The 22,924-nt window shown below is 37.1% G+C and overlaps 1 protein-coding gene across 1 annotated transcript; it reads right to left on the bottom strand.

The window, feature by feature from the left end:
- Positions 1-21,399: 21,399 nt before the first annotated feature.
- Positions 21,400-22,516, bottom strand: LOC149841216 (uncharacterized). Its single transcript, XM_090004709.1, has one exon. The coding sequence runs from the start codon at positions 22,485-22,487 to the stop codon at positions 21,732-21,734; it is 756 nt and encodes a 251-aa protein (XP_089860835.1). The 5' UTR covers positions 22,488-22,516; the 3' UTR covers positions 21,400-21,731.
- Positions 22,517-22,924: the final 408 nt, after the last annotated feature.

The raw sequence follows: 22,924 nt of genomic DNA, 5'->3' as shown, positions 1-22,924 counted from the left end.
CCACGCAACACAGGCTAGGGCTTTTGCTTGGTGCGGGAAGCAAAGCCCCTCGTGGTTTGACTTGTACTTGGCTCTTAAATAAGGCTGTTAAAGAGGTCGCGTACCCGACCCGAACCTGAATTTATGAGTATGGTCATGGAAAGTGCTGACTTGAGTAATATTCAGGTCGACTCGAGCCTGACCTCAGCAATATGCGGGGCTGGGTTTGCGTCTTTTGCCAGGTATTAATTGACTTTTTTTGCCAAGTACTCGGCCATACTAGTATATTTTATATGTATTTTTAATAAAATAAATTTCTAAAATTATGCAGATCTGGGTTTGAAATTCCACTTATGTGATCGGGTGAAATTCCAAACCAGATAATCTATTATTATTTGAGCAGGTTCAGATATACCTTGATGGGTCGGGTAACCCACCCTTTCACAACCTTACTCATAAATAGCTAGTTTGAACTTGTAAAATAGGCTCAACAACATGAACACGAACAACAACAAGTGTTTAGTGTGGCCTGGTTTGACATGTAAAAACTTGTTAAGTAGTAATAAATATTTTGGATATATTTTATATCATATAATGTAGTGTAAAATAAAGAATCAAAGTGTTTTGACTTGCAAACCAAGGTTGTTAAATGCGATGAGAAGAAGCGAGGCGTTGAGCCTGCGCTTCGCCTCTGAGGCGTACGCCTCTCACACCTCTCGCAACATAAGACTCTCAAGTATTTGAAAAGACTTAAAATAAGTTGACCTATATCTGGAAACTGCTTTTATCCATAGTGAGGATTGAATTTAATGCGTATTCCACTGCATCAGAACGACCTTTGTTTAATGATCAGTCAGATTTTTTTTTTATATTTACTTTAAGCGCATCACAGCAATGCCTCAGTACCTTGAGCGTGCGCCTTGCCTTTGAGGCGTACGCTAGCGTACGCCTCTCACAACACTGTTGCAAACAATAGGTTTAGAGTTTAAACCCTATTGTTTTTACTTTTAAAATAATGTATTTTTAATACAAAAATTGATTGCATTGTCCTTAAAAAATGACATATTTTTGTAAATGCTAAAAATATGTCAAAATTCTCTGCATACCTAAAATCACCGATTTCAGACTTATTTAAGATCATTTTTAACTTTTAAATGTAATTTGTGAATACCTTCAAACCTTCACACAAGTATCTTGCAAACTTTCTTAAAACTAAAACCCAATAATGAGATTCACATGATATTTGTGTATTCCTCTTAGCCTTCATACAAATATCTTGTGAACCATCAAAAGACTAAAATCAAACAAAAAAGATTTGCATGTTATTTACTTGAATCTTCTTACCTTCACATAAATATCTTGTGAATCTCCAAAAAACTAAAGTCTGACTAAAGGGATTTACATGTATTTTACATTCACATAACATTTGTATGAACCTCTTAACCTTTACACAAATATCCTGTGAATATCTGAAAGACTAAAATCAAACTAATGAGATTCACATGATATTTGTACATACCTTATCACCTTCACACAAGTATCTTATGAAACTCTAAAAGAATAAAATCAAATTAAGAAGATTCACGTGATATTTGTGGATACCTCCTGTCTCACAAATATCTTGTGAATCCCTGAAAGATTAAAATTCAACTAAATTCGCATGATATTCATGAAGACCTCCTAACCTTTGCACAAATATCTTGTGAATCCTCAAAAAATTAAATACAAACTAAAGAGATTCACATGATATTTTTGTAAACCTCTTGACCTTCACTTATATATATTGAGAACCAACGAAAAATTGAAATCACAAACTAAAGAGATTCACATAATATTTTTATAGACCTTCTAAACTTAACTTCACACAAATATCTTGTAAACTTTTGAAAGACTAAAATGCAACTATGGGTGTCCCTTGCTGCAATGACAAAGTGGGTGTACGTCTCTCTCGATAGGCAAGGAGGACTAAAATAATTGATTCAGATGCAAACACAACCACACGATGAAGTATGTTTTCTAAAAGTTTTTCAAAGTTTGAGGAGCATTTTTTAATATTTCAAAGTCCAAAGTAGTGTACTTTGTAATATTCCAAGAATTCAGGGGATACTTGCCTATTTTCATGAATTATTCAAAAATATAGGTGGGTATTTCTAAAGGCATGGCTCAAAGATTTTTTTTTTCTAAAAAAGTCGTCAAGTTTTGTACAAGCTCCTTATTTTTCCAAAATAACCCCCATAATTTCCCCTTTGTTGCCTTGGTCCTACCTAGCTTAGCAGCAGTTCGCGTAACTGCCGCTAAGTTGGTCAAGCACCATGCTTAGGGATGGCAGTGGACCGGGGCGGGGGCGGGGGACAAGGTCTCCACCCCTTCCCTGCTTCAAAATCTAAACCTTCATCCCCGCCTCCATCCCTACACGGGGATGGATTTTAACCTCCACCCCCGCCTCCATCCCCATTTCATGTCCTCCATCCCCGATCCAAACGGGGGTGAGGCAGGGCGAGGCCCCGTTTCCCCTTGGTCTATAGTCATTCCTTAAAGGATTGGGGATGGGGTGGGGCGGAGAAAGGCAGATATTGAGACGGGGATGGGGCGGGGCAGGGGAAAGCGCAAGTCCATCTCCGCACGAGGATAGATTTTAACCTTCATCCCTGCCTCCATCCCCATTTCATGCCCTTCATCCCCAGTCCAAATGGGGTGAGGCGGGGCGAAGCCCCGTTGTCCCCTCAGTCCACTGTCATCCCTAACCATGCTCAGCGGCAGTTCATGCAAGTGCCGCTAAGCCTGATCAAGGACCAAGTTTAGCAACAGTTGGCTAAACTGCTGCTAAGCTGACAGTTAGTGTAATTACCGCTGAGCCTGGACCAAGGCTAGAGACAATAATACCAACTGTTGTTAGGGTGCTCTCTTAAGGTGGGTGAAGGGTGGGATTGAGGTTATAAGTAGCTTCCCCTTCGGAGTCTTTGAAGGCCTTCTCACTTGAGCTCCTTGTTGAGATTGTGAGAAGAATCTTGAGTTAAAAAAGGAATTCTCCACTTTTCCTTTCCTCTTTTCTACTTTATTTTGTGCTAGAGTGCTTGAAGGTCTTCGATAGCACCATCTTTCCTCCTTGTTCTTCCCTCTTCTAGGTAATTTTACTATTATTTTTTTGAGGCTGAATAGCTTTTTTAGGGCACGTTTGGAAACAAAACAAAAATCACAAGAAAAGAAAATTAAACTTCTGAGAAGTTTTGACATGATAACTTTTCTAAATGAAAAGTTTTTGCTTGTTTGTGTAGCATGAGAAAAATAGCGTGGAAAAGTGTGAAAAAATGAGATATATAGAGAGAGAGGTGGTCGACTATGCGCGAGAGAGAGATCTGAAAATGGTGGTGGCCAGGCAAAAGATGGAGATGGATGAAGCTCTTCTTGTAGCAACCTCATAGAATGAGGTGTGTTGAGGGTGAATGGCTGCCCTAATGCAAAAAGAATTTTTGATAGAAAAAAATCCATCGGCCCTTAGGTGGAGAATTTTTTTCTATAAAAAATTAAACTTTTTAGAAAAACTTTCCTTTCAAAAATCCTCTTGATTATAATGATTGAAAAGTTGCCGATTTTTCTTTCCTACTTTTTTTGCTTCCAAAAGTGCCCTTAGGTAGCATGTAAAATAAGCTTTTAGGTGGTTTAGTTAGCCAATTTTTTTACTTTGGTTTTCTACCAGGTAGGAAAGGGTTAGAGTGCCTTACACTCTACCTCCACTCTTCTAGTATAATTTACTTTTGCCTCTTCTTATTTTAAGATTTTCTTACATATTCATGACAAAATACTAAATAACTACTCTTGCTTAGCCTAGGAATTTACTACCCAAGCACAGTAGAGTAGTTTCTTACATGAAAATGTCCTTTGGCATGTAGGATATTTAATCATAATAGTGAAACTCTGCTGGATTATGCTTGTGGTCAGGGTAATGAGATTTTGTCAGTCTGCTGAACGAAAAGCTAGGGATTCAAAAAGCACAAGTATCCTCTTTTCTTTGCTGTTTTTCTTATAAATTTTTTCCTACACATTTTCAGTAATTTGCACACACTTGTTTTGTATTGCTTATGTTTTGGGTGGGTCCCCCACTCGGCTTATTACACAAGTGCTCAAAAAAGCTTTTTAAGATCATTTTTCAAGGAATGTTTCAACCTTGATTGGGTTATATCTTGTCATTTGTTGATGTTCATAGCTTGATGCACTATCTCCCTTCAACCTTTGAGCAAAATGCAGCATATATATATAAAGTAGTAGCTGCCTATCACCTTTCTAGCTTACAATGAGCTTACTAGGCTTTTGAATGTTTTTCTTAAATCTGACCATACAAATGTGTTCAACATGATTGATTTTATAAAAATTAACTCTTGAATTGTCCAATTTTGACTAGTAGGTAGGTTTTTATAAAATTTAAAAATAAATGGTTTAAAAGTTTCATAAATATTTAAGGCTTAAAAATCATGTTTTTCATTGAAAAAACATGATCCAATTATCTTTTCCTAGCAAATCAACCATGCAAAACACATCTATGAGGTTAGATTTTTGAAAAACAACTTGAAAACACCCTATTGCTCATGGTAGGCTGGCAATAGGCTAGAAAAGTGATAGACAACTATATATATATATATATATATATATATATATATATGAGAGAGAGAGAGAGAGGGACAGGAGTAACAGTGAACACGACTTTTCATCCACTATTACAATGTACAAAGGAGTGCTGCCTGATCACATGCGTGATTAGTTACGCCCTTCTTTTTTGTGCAAAAATCAAACGAAGTCCAACCTTGTTTAATGGGAAGTGGGTTCAATGATATCCCTTTCCCTATATTTAGAGGATTGTTTTTTGATGAAATAGCGAACAAGATATGCCAGAATTATAATATCCAAAATTTTTATTGAATATTGAAATGAGATATAGAGAATTTTACATGTTCGAATTCTGGTCCACATGTAAATTTTAAATAATTAACAAGTTATTCTTATTTATGGTGATTTATTGTTAATTAAAAATTTTAATTAAGAATTTACGAGGTGCAGGATGAGGTATTTAGATTTGGACCTCAGTAGAGATCTAAGATGATCAACCCTCACATACGCAAGTTTGAACTATTTGAATAAGCACATTGGATTCACTAGATCTTAAGTATCCATATTTGGATCTCTGAATGATTCGAGACAACCCAAATGAGTTTGGATAAGGTTTAGACCCATGTTGGGGTTTAAACCGGATATGGGAGAGTTTTAGATCCATTTAAGACCTAAATGGGTCTCATTAAAGATTTATATCCATTAGAGATCTAAATGAATCTCTTAAAGGTAGACATGATTTCAGATTCATTTAGAGACCCAACTGGATCTCACCAAAGTAAAAATAGTTCGGATCTATTTGAGAGCTAAATGGATCTCATTCAAGGTAAATAAGATTTTAGATCTATTTGAGACTCAAATGGATCTCACTAACACTAAATAGAGATTTAGATCTTTTTGAGACCCAAATAGATCCTACTAAAGCTAAATAAGAATTTGGATTCATTTTGAACCCAAATGAATCTTAATAAGGTAAAAATAATTTGAGTCAATTCAGAACCCAATTGGATCATATTTGATATAATATATATTACATTATATTATATATAAACATACATACATATATATATATATATATATATATATATATATATATATATATATATATATAATGAGTGATTGATAGCTGCTCACACGTTAGGTGTGAAATAAACCTGCCAAATGGGTTTTTTAGCCTTTTTTCATTTTATTTTTAAATTATGATCTATATACTTGATTTTATAGGGATCAACTCTTGAGGCATTTTATTCCGACACATGGGTGGGTTTTTAGAAGGTTCACAAACTCAACGATCCAAAATCTTTGTAAATTTTTTAGGCTCCAAATATTATTTTTTTCATAAAAAACACATGATCCAGTTGTGGATTCCTCATAAATCAACCATGCCCGACACATTTATGGGGTTGGAATTGCGAAAAAACCTTCAAAAGGGCATAAAAATTTATTTAGCACGTATGATTTCACACTTAACTTGTGAGCAACTATCAATTTTTCTCTCTATATATATAGTGGGTTGGATTTGATGAGACCCAAATGAGTCTCACTAAATCCAAGTCCCATAATCCACAATGAGTTGGGTTTGGATCCATTTAAATTCAAACCCAACCCAACTCAACCCATCACAATCCCAGCTCCCATAACCCTCAGCCGCACCCCTGCCACTACACAATGCCACCCTAGAGCACCCTTCTTCACATCTTCACCCTGTATTGTCCTGCTTCAAGTACCACCCTTCCTCTCCCATTTAACTATTTAAACCCCTCTCCTCCCCCTTTATTTTTCATTCACGAAGCCCCCCCTCCCCCCATGTTGGATCATTTTTCGGATCACGCAGTTTCACAATCAACATCATGACATAAAGCAGGAAATGCAGCAGTATTGAAATCATGATTGACAGTCGATCGAAACAATAACAGGGAGCAAGCATGACGGTTTCCACATAAAATCAAAATCCAGACAACAACATATGCATAAACAGATGCACATAACACAATAAAAACAAGAAAAGCATGTTAATACTGTGTAAAAGGCTAAGGCGTACGAAAGTACTTCCCTTAGAGAAGATTCACTCCCACATACAGTGCAAACAGGGTCCAACGTCCTTCCCCCAGGATACAATAGCCTCGACGATCAGAACCAGTGCATTCCGACTACTCATCCTTCAATGACAGCCTCTACAAACCGATATTGCAGAAAAATCCCTTTCGGGATAACTCAGGAGAGAGAGAGAGAGAGAGAGAGAGAGAGAGAGAGAGAGAGAGAGCTACAGGGAAAGAGAAAACCGCAGAACTCTTCTTCAGAAATTAGTGAGTCTAGGATCTGAGTAACCCCAACTCTAACCATGCTTTTATAACCCACGAACAGTTACAAAGCGTGGAAGGAACCTGTTACGGAATCCGAGGAGACGTGACCCATTAACGGAAATTGAAGAGTTGAGATCCGTTAACAGAATCCGAAGAGCCATAACGGGCACAAACTACGAGGAGTTGTAACCCATTATCATTTCTTGTAACCCGTTAAAGAATCCAAATATCCATAGAAACTTTGAGCAAAAAGATACTTTGGTCTTGATTGGATATGGCCCGAAAGGGCCAATTACCCGAACTTGACCCGACTCGGAACGGCGGGCGGGCGCACGCATGTGTGGTAGTCATCCCAACCTCTTGTTCTTAGGAACAAGTGTAAGAGTTTACATATAGGTTATAAAGCCTACAACGAACTCAAACACCGTCAATATGAGACTATTCCACATCATCAAAACCAAACTTTTTCCAAAAAAGGAAAAACAACCTACGTTTCTTCTTATGAATTCTCTCTCCCCTCCCTTCTTACACCTAACAACCCACACACTCTCTCTCTCACACAGTGGCACCACCACATCGTGAACTCCTCTTCCTCTTCCCATGTTTGGTTTCACGGTGGCCACCTTACCACCAACCACCACCGCCATTTTCGTACCATTACCGAGGGCATCACCACCAACCATCACAACTGCATGCCCCTTGCGAGAAGCCAACCTTGTCGCTTTTCTTCTTCTCTCTGTTGAACCCACTTTGGATGGTTGCACCTGACAAACCCTAAGATTGTGGCTGCCTATCTGAGCCACTTGAAGATCAATCTTCAAATTTGTGGGAAAAAGGTGAGGCCACTGTTTATTGTCCCTTTTCCCTTTTGCAATGGGTTGTGATGGGTTGTCGTTTATGTTACCCATCTGATTCTTGAAATTTCTATCTAGTTTTTTGTTTCTGCTACCCATCTGCTTTTGAAAATTTATGATGGACTACTTGTCTATACATTTTTTGGTGCGAAGCTACGAAGAAATCCTGTATAGTTGTAGATATTTTTGCAATTACATATGCTGCAAACTTTTGGCATCGCTGTGTCTAGAAATTTTATTTTATTTTCAAAGGAGACTGTTGCTTGAAATATTGCAGCTTAAGGTTTCTTGGTTTTTAAGGTTTTGTGGATTAGGGGTTTAGGACTTGTAGTTTCTTTATTGAAAGGTTTAAAGGATTCGGGAAGCTTGATTTGATCTCCTCCTTTGGCTATCACATTATCTGAAATTGTTGATGGGTTTGTTTATAAGCATTAGCCAAGATTAATTCAGTGCTCCTTTGTTTGGAAGTAGGTATTTATGGCTATTGAAAGAGTAAGCTCGGGTGATAATTTAGTGATTTTGGGTAGACTTGGGTTTACTTGTTTTCTTTTTAAATTATTGAAGAAATTCTATTTTGGATAATCAATGCATGCACAGGGTGTTTGATCAAAGAAATAGGGGAACTTTTGGCAGAGTAACTCCTTAGATATCTTTGGATCGTCTTTTTTTTTATATGGTATTGTGGGTTTCTGGATGATGTAATTGGAAGCTCTTCTCATTCCTAAGGCTGGGAATGGAGGTATTGCTCCTTTTGCATTTAATTGTAGATCACGCTTTTACCTCCAACGTTGATCTTTCATCCCTAGTACTAAAATGTTTTAATGGTGAGGAGACTATAAAAGTTTTATTTAGAGAAGAAATTGAAAGTTTGGTAGATGATGGTGGTGGTCTTCAAGCGGGGGGGGGGGGGGGGGGGTTGTCCGAGAATGAATACCAAATACATTTTGTTGTTTTTCATTAAACTAATGGTTTGTATGAAAATGCAACAAGGAACACAGGAAATGAGAGTCCCATTGTTGGGATTGATTTAAATGATTGTGTGTCATCTTGGTTAAGTAATGCTTTATTTTTTCTTATCATCCCCAAGCTCATTTCATCAACTCTTGCATTCATTTGCAACTCGCTAGAGTAACTACTCGACCAAGCAACACTATCTTGCATGCACTACTCCTTAGCCAGACGATCACTATTATATTGCACAAAGTACAGTACTTCACCGCAATCATCGTTGCCATTTTTGTCACCTCTACCATTAAAACCTTGTATCACACAAGTACCGAGGCAATGATCAACCAAACTCACTATCATTCATATACGTGGCATGAGGTTCAAGGCACGAATCATCCTTGCCACATTCGGACCAACAAGCTCATCTCAGCAGGAAAATACCTAGGGGCATTTTCAGGATTTCTCGCTTCTCGTAATTACATGGATTTTGAGGTAAGAAATTTCTATAACTCTCTACGTAGGATTTTAATATTAAAATATATTTATGAGTATGCACTATGATTAAAATATGTATATATGTCTACTCTTGTGCACTTACCATGTTAAACGTACGTATGGATTAAAGTTCATGAAATAAAGCTCATGTTTTACGTATGATAATCCACATGCATAATTATCAATGCCAGCTTCACATATGAGAATTCACATGCATGCTTATATATGATGTCTTTACATAAAATAGTTCACATGTGTAACAATACTTGGAAAATGTACCAACACATGATTACTTATGGGTTTACGTGCATAAAATGATGAATGATGTTAATAAAAATATGAATAATATGCATGAAATGTCTGTAGCTTAAATTGGAGCCAATGGTTCAAGGAATCGATATGTATTATTTATTGGAATGTGTGTTTTGAATACTATAAGACGTACAATGTCATGCATGTACGAATATTGCTCCAAAGGAATAAGTGGTCACTGGGAACTCAGATGAAGGTGCAAGGGGTTATCATTCATGAAACAAGAATATACATACATATAATTAATATTTAGATTGCATTCATAGGCAAGATACTCATTCGGTTTCGACACCAGAGCATAATGAATGGGTTATAGAAACTTGTGACTTGTTCGTATCTTAGAAAGGTACTTGGGCTAATGAGCCTCAAAATGCTTAGGTATGGTAGGCATCGGTGAATTAATAAATAAGCCTTAACTTAACAAAAACTTGATAATACATTCAATGTTTTACTTACCTTAGAGAGGGTAAGGGTACAATCTTGAGTGACCTCTGTTGTTATTTTTCGGAAGCAATAGCATTCCTTGGTCTCCAATCACTCGTAGGTTAGAAGACCGGGGCTATCAAATATGTCTTAGGTAATAGATCTTCAACTACTATAGTTAGTTTTGGATGCATCCTACATTTTTTCATAGGCCTTAGCAAAGGTTTTTTTTTGCTCACTGACTGCCCATTTTGGGTTGGTTCAATCACCCAAAATGAGCACTGAGGATTATAGTGTTTTCCAATGGAAATAAAGTACATTAATGTGTGTTAGGCACATAACATGCAATATTAGTAATTTTTAATTAGAGGTGTTAGTTTGGTATCAATGAAGTTATTTATTCTATTATATTTATTTCTTGTAGGTTTGAAGGAGTTGAATGTTGTTGAAAATAAATAAAATTTATAGATTTATTAGTTAGACTTGTTGAAAGACTACTTCTATGTCTTATTTGGGTTGACTTTTTATAAGGATTATCTTTAATTTGTGGACTTGTAAATAAAAATGCCATGGCATACATTGTTAAACTAATTGAGTTTGGTTTAATTATTTTATAAAAATGGTGAAAATATTTTTTTCTATTCATATATTTTTTTGTGTGCATATATATATATATATATATATATATATATTTGTTTATCTATGATGATTGTAAATTTGCATGGTGATTTTTATTATGTTATTGATGAAATTCACATTGGTATGCTCGTTATGGTGTTGTTTTCAAGTAATGAAATGAATGGAGGAAATGATGGTAACGGTGGACATACCAATGATGGTGTTGCTGTTTTATATGCAATTTACAAAAAATAAGTGTACGGTTCAATATTGTCAAAATGATATTATTGTTATTATTATATTCTTTTTAAAGTTATTTATTAAGAAATACTACTATCAAAATGTTGGATGCACTTTATCAATACAACTCAAGTTTTCACTTTTTCTATTCACTTTTGTTTTATAAGGTATGAACATGCTCACATATGATGTATAGTGATGGTTGGTGCAACATTCATCAAGTTCTCATGCAAACATATGAATGCAAGGGAGAGTGTGACACAAGTAAGATCCATGGTTAAGACTGCCTCTTTAACGGAATTATAAAAGGTTTTTTAATGGTCAAGAGATCCAGAGAGGAAGGGTTCTCATTCATTGAATCATTACCAAGTGATACTTTTCTTTTTCAAAAAAAAAAAACCTAAAAGGCCAACAAATTTATAACTATATTTTTAACATGCGGCAAAAATGACATTTAAGAAAAAAACCATAAATAATCAAATTTTTGGCATCTACTACCCTTCTATCAATTTTTTTATAAAAAACAAAACCCAATCATTAGATACAGATTCATAAAAATTCTTGACAGTTAGGCCTAATTGAAAGCTTTCCTAAGACGAGGTATGAATGAATTTTATACGTAAAAAGTGGTAGGTAGTGAAAAAAGTTAAAGCCACTTGTACCGCACTTTGTTTGTTTCATTCATGGTGTGAAAGATTTGCATAAAGATTACCAACTCAGCATTTTCTCTTGACACTTCACATCACAATCTTCGGGTCCCTACAAAATCACGTTGGTTGTTTCAATCCATAGGCCATATTTTAGGCCAATTAATCTAGTCCTTGAGTCCCCAGTAACCCAAGTAATATTGCTCTAATTCATACGCTAGACCACTCATGTCTATGTAGTTTAGGGGTATGTCACAAATATCACTCATAACTAGAAAAATCTTGATAATTTTTTGACATGAATATAATCCAAAAAATGTTGCAATTAGTTTAAAAAAATGCCTATTTTGAAAATTATTGTGTTACTAACCCAATATATTACCTCACCCGTCATATGTGAGATCATTTTACCTCACATTAATAGGTTATTTCTTCATTATTGTTGTCCCCAAGCTCCCCTCACTAATCCAGTAATCTAGGCGTGCTGTCCTGGAAATGATGCAAAAATGCCAGCCTACCCGACATATTAGTTTTGTTTTACCTTTCTCAATTCTTCCTCTCTTCCTTCCTAAAATGAGGTTTCCCTTCATTCTACTTTTCTTTTGGAAACACCATTAGCATGCAACCTAGGGCTGTCAACGGGTCAGGTACCCAACCCATCAGGGTGTACCCGAACCCACCCAAATAACAAATTACCATCTTCAGGTTTTTTTAGGTCACTAAATGGAATCCTAAACATGTATTGGCATAATTTTAGAAATTTATTTTTATTTAAAATACATATAAAATAATCGAGTCAAGTTTGATACCCAGCAAAAAGATCATGACTCAGACCCGGCCTACATATTCCTTGCGTCAGGTTCGCCTCAACTTGAATATTATTCAGGTCAGAACTATGATTATATTTGTAAACCGACCTATTGACAGTTCTAATGCAACCACTACATGAGAAAGGCCATAAGTCCTTGCTTTTTGGCAGTTGACCATGTTGACCAATATGCTTGAACAAAATAAATTTTAAATATCAAATATCTCATTTGTTTCATACCACTTACATGGTAAAATGATTGTTGGCAATCTTGATGTAATTTTTTTATCATAAATTAAGCAAACATCAAATCAACATGGTGCGAAAGTATGTAAGCCCTAATTATTTTCACTACTTACCACTTTATATGTGTAAATCAGTTCATACCTCTCCTCTATGGCTTTCACATTAGTGAAATGACAAGATTTTTTTTAGAAATCCATGACATCCATCCCGGTCTCAAAATCCCCATTCCCGTCCTTGTCCCCATCTCCATCCCCGTCTCAAAATAACTTTATTCCAATTTTATGAGAATTAAAAAGAAAATAAGAAGAGGAAGGGTTTAGGGTTAGAAATATATATATATATATATAAAGATTTTATAATATATAAGAGTATATTAATAATTTCATTAACTGAGATCGGGGCGGGATGCGGCGTGAGCATGAGTAAGTCCATCTCCACCTTCATACCCATACAGGTTTTGATTTTCACCTTCATCCCCTGTCCATTCTCCGTTTTATTGTCCTTCATCCTCGGTCCAAACAGAACGGGTTCGGATAAATCCCCATTTTTTTCCAGTACTCTGCTATCCCTATAAGGTATTCAAGCAAAAGTACATCAAAAGTTTGATAATGGAACATTGTCCTTTTCCATTGCAGATGCAAAATATACGCTAAAAACAATTAAAAAAAAAATTGAATAATGCTTATTTGGTTCCAATCAATTAAGGTCCTAATAAGCTCACATTATATTTGTTCTGGATCTGAACCAAACCTAGATATATGCTATCTAGAATCAAAATATGGGTCATATCCATTTTATATTTGAACATGAACTCATAACGTCAAAGGGCATGTCAAGAGGCCGTTATTTCTCTATGTTTCAAATTCTGTGGATTGCATATAGCTAGAATGTGGCCAATCTGAAACTGAATTCAGCTTCTTAAAATCCTACCTAAATCTAAATCTACATCTGAGCCGACGATGGGTTAGCTAGAATATAGGCCTGAATTCAGTTTATTAGGATTTTGTGGTAATACCAGATTTAATAGAGGAAGAAGAAAGAAGAAACAAGTATTTTACATATAATAACTACAAATAGATCAATTTTTGAATTGGATTTGAGCATATGTATAATAGAAATCATCGATTTGTATTTGGATTCAAACTCAGATCTGATATATTTTAATAACTTGAATCTGACTCCAATTTTATTGTTTATTCAGATGTCAATTTGGGATCTATTTCCAAAAGAGTGCTGACTGGATTTATATTGGACAACAAACTAGACCCAACCTACTTTTAACTGCATGGGAGAAAGTGGATAAACAATTCACCAAATATAATTCTACCCATGAATGGAAAGGCGTCCCCACATAGATGACCCAAATTGGTAGAAGGCAAGTCTTCAAAAATCACCACCACCAATTATGTTCATGAGGTATAACCTTTTCTCATTTTCTTTTATCCTTTGATTTTTAATGACAATTTTGGTGGAAATCCCTCTCTTGCAAATCACTAGTCTCTATTTCTGTTGTGTATTGTGTTGGTACCCGGTGTCCAAAAAACATGATTTTATAAATTCAGTATCTCAAGCTTAGATACACATTCTCAAGATCGCTGTTTTTAGAACCTCAATCACTCCACTTCAAATTTTTTGAAGATGCAAACTATGATTTGTACTACTGAAACACCAAGATACACTTAGGCTTGGACCTCAAAATAGTTATTGATATGCAAGACCACGTGACCTCTCCCACACACGAACTTGCAAGCCAAATGAGAGTATAAAGGATAAAAAATAAAAGAGTTTGAGAATCAAAAAAATCTGATGAACAACAAGGAGAGAATGAAGAGTTTTTATATTCTTAGGAAGACAATGATTTTGGGTGATAAATAAGTTTAAATGGCCATAAATTTAACATTTTAAAATTTAGACAAAAATGATACTAAACGGTTACTCGCCTTTGACCAACGACTAAGGACCTCCAGAACCAACCAACAATCACAAAAGCTCATAAAGACCTTTAAATACTCTCAAATGGGTCAATAAATGAGTAAAAACCAAAAGTCAAAGTAGTCAAAGGTGAGCTTGAATCGATCAAAGTGGATATAGAAGCATCCTTAATGTGTGTAATCAAAGTACCACATTGTGCCCCAAGCACCCAAATTTCACCTCTTGCACCCTTAGGTGTAGTTGGTGCATCCGCTTTACGCAACATCCGCAAGCCACTTTAAGACACAAGGTTTTTTCAAAGTATAACTAAATAAAAAATGTCTCAGTTTAAACCCTCAAAACTTTCTCTCGTTAGATATGGGACTAAACAGTTTTTAAAGACATTCAAGAGAGAATGAAATAAAGCAAAAAATATATTAAGAACATGTGATTATACAACTTCCCATCATAGAAAATTATATATTTTGAAACTTTTCCAACATATTGTTGGTTAAGATGGTGAGGTTTTTAGTTTTATGTTCAGGATTGTAGGCCTTTTTTTATATATATTTACATGAAGAAACCACTCTCAGGATTAGAGAACTAGTATTGCTAGCTTTGCCTACCATACTTATGATCAGACAACATAAAACTCCATGGGCTTACCCCTTGCCCCAGGGAGTCACCATACTTCGGCTTGCATAAGGGATGACACCCATGAGATTTGAACCTAGACCACATGCCTTGTGGCTTAGGTTGCATCCCAATACACAAAACTCCTTTGGGGCAAGGATTGTAGGGCTTGAAACTGAAATTGTTAATTTGAAAAGTTGCTATCGTTTAGGTTTTTGCTTCTTTGTTTCTATTTCATTTTGTTTAGGGAGATGACATGGACATGGTGGACATGAATATGGTGGACATGTCAAACTTGAAGGGGCGTTAGAAGGAAAGGGTTGATCCTAGTGATTCTAAGCTTGATCCTGGTGATTTAGTAAATCAGACAAGTGGTAAGAAAAGCAACAGTTGAGAAAAGCAAGAGAAACATGAATTGTAGCATAGGAGATCAAAAGAGCAAGTGTTGACAAAGAAGTCACACTACAATATGGCAACCATGTAAGAGCAATATATGCAACCATGTAAGAGCAATATATCAGCAGAGCAGTGCATCCAAACAAGAAAGGCAACATGTGATCCCAAGATGGCCTTTTCAAAATATGGCAGGACTACTAGAATGTTATGCCCCACCTTGTATGGAAACTTGAATCCCATAAGAATATAGTAACAGGGACTCAATGCATATTAGGAAGTCCATCTTATGATAAGACTTCCTTTATTGACCCATGTAATAGACTTGTATATTAATAGTCTCTCCAAAATTGTGTAAGAAAGAGAGAAAGAAAATAGAGAAAAAATAAAGAGTGCTATTACCTTTTCATGGATGTGTGTGTTATTTGTCTCATATATCTTTATTTGTGTGTGTTGAGTATCTCATATACCTTTCACAACCTTTACATGATATTAGAGAATGTGCGATCAGTTTAGTAAAATTATCCCCTAAAGTGCTCTCTATGATACCTTATGGTTGGCTACGGCTTGTCAATTGGTTCAAGTCTTCTTTCAGCCACTAGCCCTGTTGTTTAATAGAATGCTCTTTCTACTCTTCTCTCCATCAAGCTTGACCGTTTAAATTATCCGCTATGGTGATCATAGATAGAATCAATCATGTATAGTCAAGACCTAATCGAGTATATAGATGAGTCTTATCTACCTCCAAATCAATATGTTGTTCAAGGTGAGCAATCATTCCCTAATCCAATTTTTTTTTCTTAAAAAAGCATTCTTTGTGTTGGTTTTGGGTCAAATCATAAGATTCTCTACTTCCCAAGAAGCCTGCTTACACTAGAATATTCATATTCATCTCAGTCTAAGTTAATAGTTCTTCAATTAAAAAGAGAACTCCAAAAATGTTAAGAAAGAAGAAAAGTATGCAGTTGAATATCTCAACCATGTCAATTACGGATTTCCTGAGTGTTATAGGTGAAGAAGTCAAAGATGAAAATCTTGTTTTTTATGCTCTTAACGGTCTCCATTCTGAATATGAAATCTTTATTACTACGGTCTCTGCTTTTCAAGATAAGCATTCTACCTTTGTTGAGATTTTTAATATGCTCCTTACTCAAGAAAATAGACTTGTGTTATTTATGCCTAAGCAACCACATCAAGTGAAGTCCACCTCTATTGCTTTCTTTCCACAAAGAGGTAGAGGTTGAGGAAATAACTTTTAAGGTCGCAAAGATAGATGTTGCAAATTTGGTAGGCATGCTCAAAGTAATTTTCATGCCCAAAAATCTCCCTTTAATCAAGCTCCCAATTCTAACCAAGATGGTTGTGTGGTTTATCAATTTTGTGGGTGCAAAAACCACATGGCTCGATAGTGTTATTACATACCCAAGGCTTTTGTTGTCATGGCTATAAGCTCCTCTTCCCAAGATTATGTTTGGTATCCTCATACTGGTGTCATAAATCATATGTCTTCTGATGATCATGGCATGATAGATAAGAAAGAATACTAAAGAAATGACTCCATCATAGTTGGAAACGGTGCCAGTATGCCAATCTCCAATTCTGGTAATATTACCCTCAACTCATACTCAAAGTCTTATATTTTAAAAGATGTTTTTCAGGTTTTCAATATTAAAAAGAACCTTCTGTCTGTAGCCAAGTTTACTCATGACAACAATTATATGTTTGAGTCTACCTCTAATGGATTTATTATGAAGGATTTGCAAAATGGAACCATCCTCAAAAGAAGATTGAGTAGGGAAGGCTTATACGTGTGGCATGATTCTTTATTAAAAAATAACAAGAAGAAGAATGCGACATTTGTTTCTATTAATGAAATAAGTTCAGACACTTGGCACTATCGGTTAGGCCATCCAGGGAAAAAGGTGTTAGATACACTTAAGAAAAACAATGGTTTGTATATTGATTTGGACATATTTTCTAATTTTTGCTCTACTTGTATGGTTGCCAAAATGCACAAATTACCTTTTGATTATGCGAATTTTCATGCATCTCAACCACTTGAATTAATTTATGAGGACCTACTTCATGGGTGTCTAGAGAAGGATTCAGATACTATCTTCTTTTGATTGATGATTACTCAAGGTTTTAATGGATTTCCTTATTATTTAGAAAGTTTGATACCCAAAGATGTTTTGAAATTTTCAAAACCATTGTTGAAAAGCAACTTGAGCATGATATCAAAAATTTTTATAGTGATGGAGGTGATGAATTTCTTAGTAACATTTTTTTTGAATTTTTGGCAATCTATGGTTTTAAAAGGTGGTTTTCATGTCCTCACACACTACAACAAAATGGAGTTGTTGAAAAAAAAATACAGGCATATTGTTGAGATGGGTATGAGTTTAATGATTTATGCTTCTATGAGAATGATTTTTTGGGTTGATGCTTTTCTTATGACAATTCATATTATGAACAGACCCTCAAGTACCACATTGAATGGTAAGTCACCTTTTAAAATGGTGTTTAAAAGGTCTCCACAATATGATTATTTCATATTCTTTGAATGCACATATTACACCACCTTGTTCCTTTTAATCAAACTAAATTGTCCCCCAAGTCCAAGCCTTGTGTTTTTCTTAGATATGGAACTTGTCATAAAGGATTTATATGCTATGAACCTATATCCAAAAGAGTTTTTATCTTCTATCATGTTACTTTCAATGAGCATAATTTCTTGTATATAGGAACACAAGAACCCACTACTACTATTAAAGAGAATTCTTGACTTAAAAATAAATAGTGCAGAGCGCTTTACTCTCCTGAGAAGACCACCAACCAACTTGTTTACCTAAACTGCCCGATCGTGAAACCTGATAACCAATCATACATCATCCACTGCACAACTGATCCTACTACTCAATATGTCTCTCAAGAAACCAACCATGTTGTCCAAACCGATATTCCCAGTGAATCGGCTCCCCAAATCGAGTTTTAAGAAGTCTCTACCAATTCTGGGTTGGACATTCCTACTTCCAATGAAGGGATTAATCTTGTTGTTGATCTTTCATCTCATTATCGACTTTGGACTCATCTCATGATAATTCAATCCCAAGATGGCACTAGGAAACCCAAGACCTTCTTTACTAGTCTTTATCCTGTGCCTACAACACTTGTTAGTGAATTAATCCCTGACGAACAAGAGCCCTGTAGTCATAAAGAAGCCTTTCATGATCCTAAGTGGATACAAGCCATGAAGGAGGAGATAAGTGTTCTTCATAAAAATCATACCTGGACTTTAGTTCCATCAAACTACTAATTTAATATTATTGGGTGTAAATGGATCTATAGTATCAAGAGGCATGTTAATGATAGCATTACCTGTTACAAAGCCAGAGTTGTCGCTAAATATTACAGTCAACAAAAAGGTAGTGATTATTTTGAAACTTTTACTCTCGTCATCAAACCAATCATCATTAGAGTCATTTTATCTATTGCTACTAGCCAATGATGATAAATTCAATAGTTAGATGTTAACAATATTTTTTTACATGATTTTTTAAAGAAAAAAGTTTATATGTCTCAACCTCTTGGTTTTGAAAGTAAAGAGTACCCACATCATGTATGTAAACTCACTAAAACTCTAAATGTTTTTAAGCAAGCTTTCCGTGCTTAGTTTGAAAGACTTAAGCACTACTTAGTTGGACTTGCTTTTGTAGAATCTAAAATAGATTCTTATTTATTTACTAAGAGATCTACTCACTCTGTAATGTATGTTTTGGTATACGTGGATGATATTATCGTTATAGGGAGCTCACAACAAGAAGTGGAATACCTTATTGACAATGTTGGTAGAGCATTTTTTATTAAAGATCTTCGAGATCTTCATTTCTTTCTTGAGACTAAGTTTCACAAAGTTAACAATGACTTTCTTTTATCCCAACGGAAATATATTTATGATCTCTTGGTCAAAACTCAAATGATTGAATCTAAAGCCATGGCCGTAGGGATGCACACGAGCTGAGTTCAAGCCGAACTTAGGTTGGCTCGGCTTGGCTTGAATAAAAATACTAGATGTTTAAACTCGGCTAGAGCTCTAACCGAGCTTGAACAACTTTTGTCCAAACTAGGCTCCAGTCAAACTCGAGCTTTTCTAAAACTGAAGTCATATCAGTGGCCCTTGAATCTTTGATTTATGCTTGCAAAAGGTCTCAGTGGAAAATCAACATTTAGTGGGTGCTCATGATGCTAAGTGTCTTTTTTTTTGCACAAAAAAAGCATGTGCAGCAACGCACTCTTGACCGACTTAATGTGTCCAATGTTACGCCTTACTCTATGCATATGCAGAGAAAGTGGTAGCTGCTTTTGGTAACTTTTGGCAATTACACCTAACTTTTGGTAAATGCACCTAACTTTTGATAATTACAGCATACATTTAATGACAATTTTAGCACAAGTGAACTATGAGTTTTTTTCAATTAACCCTGAAAAAGTTTAGGTGGGTTTTAATAATACTGAAATTTCAGGTTTGTTTTTAATTATTGCTCAAAGTTTAGGTATATTTTTAAAATTTTCCTTTTTATTTTTAGAATTTATGTTGGCCAACTCCCTTCTTTAGCTTAAAAAATGTTTCAATTTGGACCCCCAACCACGTGAGTTGAGTTGAATTCGGTGACAGTTGGCCCGATTGGCTCCAAGTTCAATCTGAACGGTTGATCTTGTTGATCGACGGCAGAGTACAGTCCAATTACAATGTTCCAAAACCAAACCTTTTGAATGCGACTTCCGTGTGAACGCGTCCTGGAACCTTCCTAGGAACCTTTCTGAGTTGTCTACCAATAACCATCCACCACGTGGCTCAACATTCTTTCTTCCCATACGTCATTGTCTCGCTAAATATCGTATCGGTTCATAAAACGACTGAAATTGGGTGAGAATCGGTTTTGTAAAAAAACTCGTTTGGTCTTGGACAAATTAACGCCAACTTTAACCACTTGTAGTTGAACCAGTAATTGGTCCTAGGATTTTACCCACAAGTCGGTTCGGCTCCATGACCCCCAACTGGGAGTGTCAACGGGTTCGAACCCAGGTGGAACCAGACCTGGGCCCCGATTTTTGGGTATGGTATCGGATCTGGATATAGGTCTAATCAGACACATCATAAGAGAAAACATACCTGGACTCGATAAGAACTACATGAACCAGACCTGAGCCATACCCTCTAAAATAATAAGTTTTATCATTTTTACATTGAAAATTGTGGGTCTAATTAGTTGGAACTTGGGTCGGGCTCAGGTCTGGTATAAAATTTCACAAACTATACCTGGCTCCATGTATTAATCGGTAATCAGACCTCTCTGGACTCAGGTCTTAATCGGGTCTTCTTATTTATCACCATACCCGGACCCTATAGGGTTTGATATGGTTCAGGTCCAGGTAAACCTGACCCGTTGACACTCGTACCCCCAACTAAAGGTGTCAGCGGGTTGGATTTGTTTCGAAATTGATAGGGCCTGCATTTGGTGATAAAGAAGAAGGTCCAATTAGAATTTAGATTTTACGCACAAGGTCCCATTAGTATAGGGGACCAAATATGGTTTGTGAAATTTCATACGGACCGGGGTTCGATCCAAGTTCGGTTAAGATCCTCAAATTTTCAATTAAAAAAAGATGAGAACTAATATTTTACTGGTTATGAACCGGTCTGGTCAACATAATTTTGGTGGGTCTGACTAGACCCGTTCCAAAACCTAGTGCCAGCACCTCAAAGTCATACCGGCCCCAGACCCGCCCAGGTCTAAACCAGGTCCAACCCATTGACAGCACTACCGGCAACCCATTCCCAGAGAGTCGTTCAACAAACAGAGAATGACATTCCCAATCACATTTGCCAACAATCGGATTAGTTGTAAAACTAAACCCGATCCACTGAGATCCCAATACCGATTCCCTCCATCATCCGAGTCGCAACATTTCTTCTTGCACAAGCATTTTTGCAACAATTGGTGAATTGTTTCACAGGTAAATACAAACGAATTCGTCATACATAAACAATAACACAGTTTAGCTCTGTTCCCACTCATCCAAGTACAGAGTGAGAGTGGAACCAGTTAACAAAGAAATTAGAACCAAAAAAGAAAAAAAATTCTTACCCTCTTCTCCCTGAAAAAACAAAGGGAGAAGAAACAATTCTAGAACCAAACCTCACCATTCTCCCTAAAGCACAGAGACAGAGGCATACCATTACTCCCCACCAAAAAAAAGAATAAGGATTAATCAGCAAAAAGTAAAAAAGAAAGTCTTTTGTGATTCAAACTAGTCATTAGGGAAAGAAACCAAAGGCCCAGTTGTGATCAACAGTGCTAGCAACCACTGGCCAATTGCTGCCAATGTGATCTGCCTCTGAACCCCATTCCTGAACCAAACTGGAGGTCCCCACATTGCCTTTCTGCGCACACTCATCGGGCTCATTGAGGAACTCCCAGATGTAGTCATACTCCCCAGAGTTGGACACCGTCGGCACCACAGCGCTGCTGCCTCCCGGCGTCGAAGCGAAGCCGCGGTCTTCTTCCTCTTGCTGTTGCTGCTGCATATACTGTTGCAATTGAACTGGAGACTGTTGGTGGGCGGACTCTGCTTGTAGAAATGCCTCCTCCGGGAAATTGAGCTTCGCACGGGCGCCACGGAACCCAATCGCCGCCGCATCGTAGGCCCGGGCGGCCGCCTCCGCTGTCTCGAAGGTGCCGAGCCACACCCGGGCGGCGCGTCCGGGGTCGCGGATCTCGGCCGCCCACTTCCCCCATGGCCGCTGCCTCACCCCGCGGTACTTCTTCCTCACCGCCTTCTTCCACTTCTCCTCCTCCTCCGGAGGGCTAGCACTAAGGCTTCGGCTGCTGCCTGCCGTCTCCGTCGACGATTCCGGCAGGCCACCGGTACCGCCGGCGAGGACATACTTGAGAGCCTCCACCATGATCTTCATCTCCTGGTCGCTGCTCAACTTCGGGCGCCGGAATTCGGCGCAGTTTCTGGCCTGCGTCGTCTCCTCCTTGCTCGATTCCCTCCCTCTCTTGCTGGTCATTCCTCTCTCTCTCTCTTGCTCAGCACAGTTCAGTTGGGGAAGAAGGAGCGGGGGAGTGGCTTTTATACGATACGCGCCGAAGGATCTGACGTGGCAAGAATAGCTGGCACGCGGTACTCGTGTGCGGGCAAAGCACCACGTGACGGTTTCTACGCGCAGTTGGGATAATGCTGTGGGGCCCGTTCGGGCTTTTAACGATGGGCCACGTCAGAGAATTCCCGTGTGCGGCTTGCCATGTCATCTTGAGAAGTTTCCGGGCGCTGCCGACATCAAGTTTGACTGCACGCTGTCAGTGGACCGTGTAGGACCCCATTATATGACCCATACTAGATATGATTGGACGAGGGTTCAAACTTACTGATACAGGTCCGATTAATTGATCGGATTGGACCGGGTCCGGGCTAGAGAATTTCAGACCAGATCAGCTATTTTTTCAA

Source organism: Nuphar pumila, chromosome 4, assembly GCF_984573655.1.
Source record: "Nuphar pumila chromosome 4, dmNupPumi1.hap1.1, whole genome shotgun sequence".
NCBI lineage: Eukaryota > Viridiplantae > Streptophyta > Magnoliopsida > Nymphaeales > Nymphaeaceae > Nuphar > Nuphar pumila.
The sequence above is the reverse complement of the archived record's forward strand: the minus strand, read 5'-3'. Positions and strand labels throughout refer to the sequence as shown.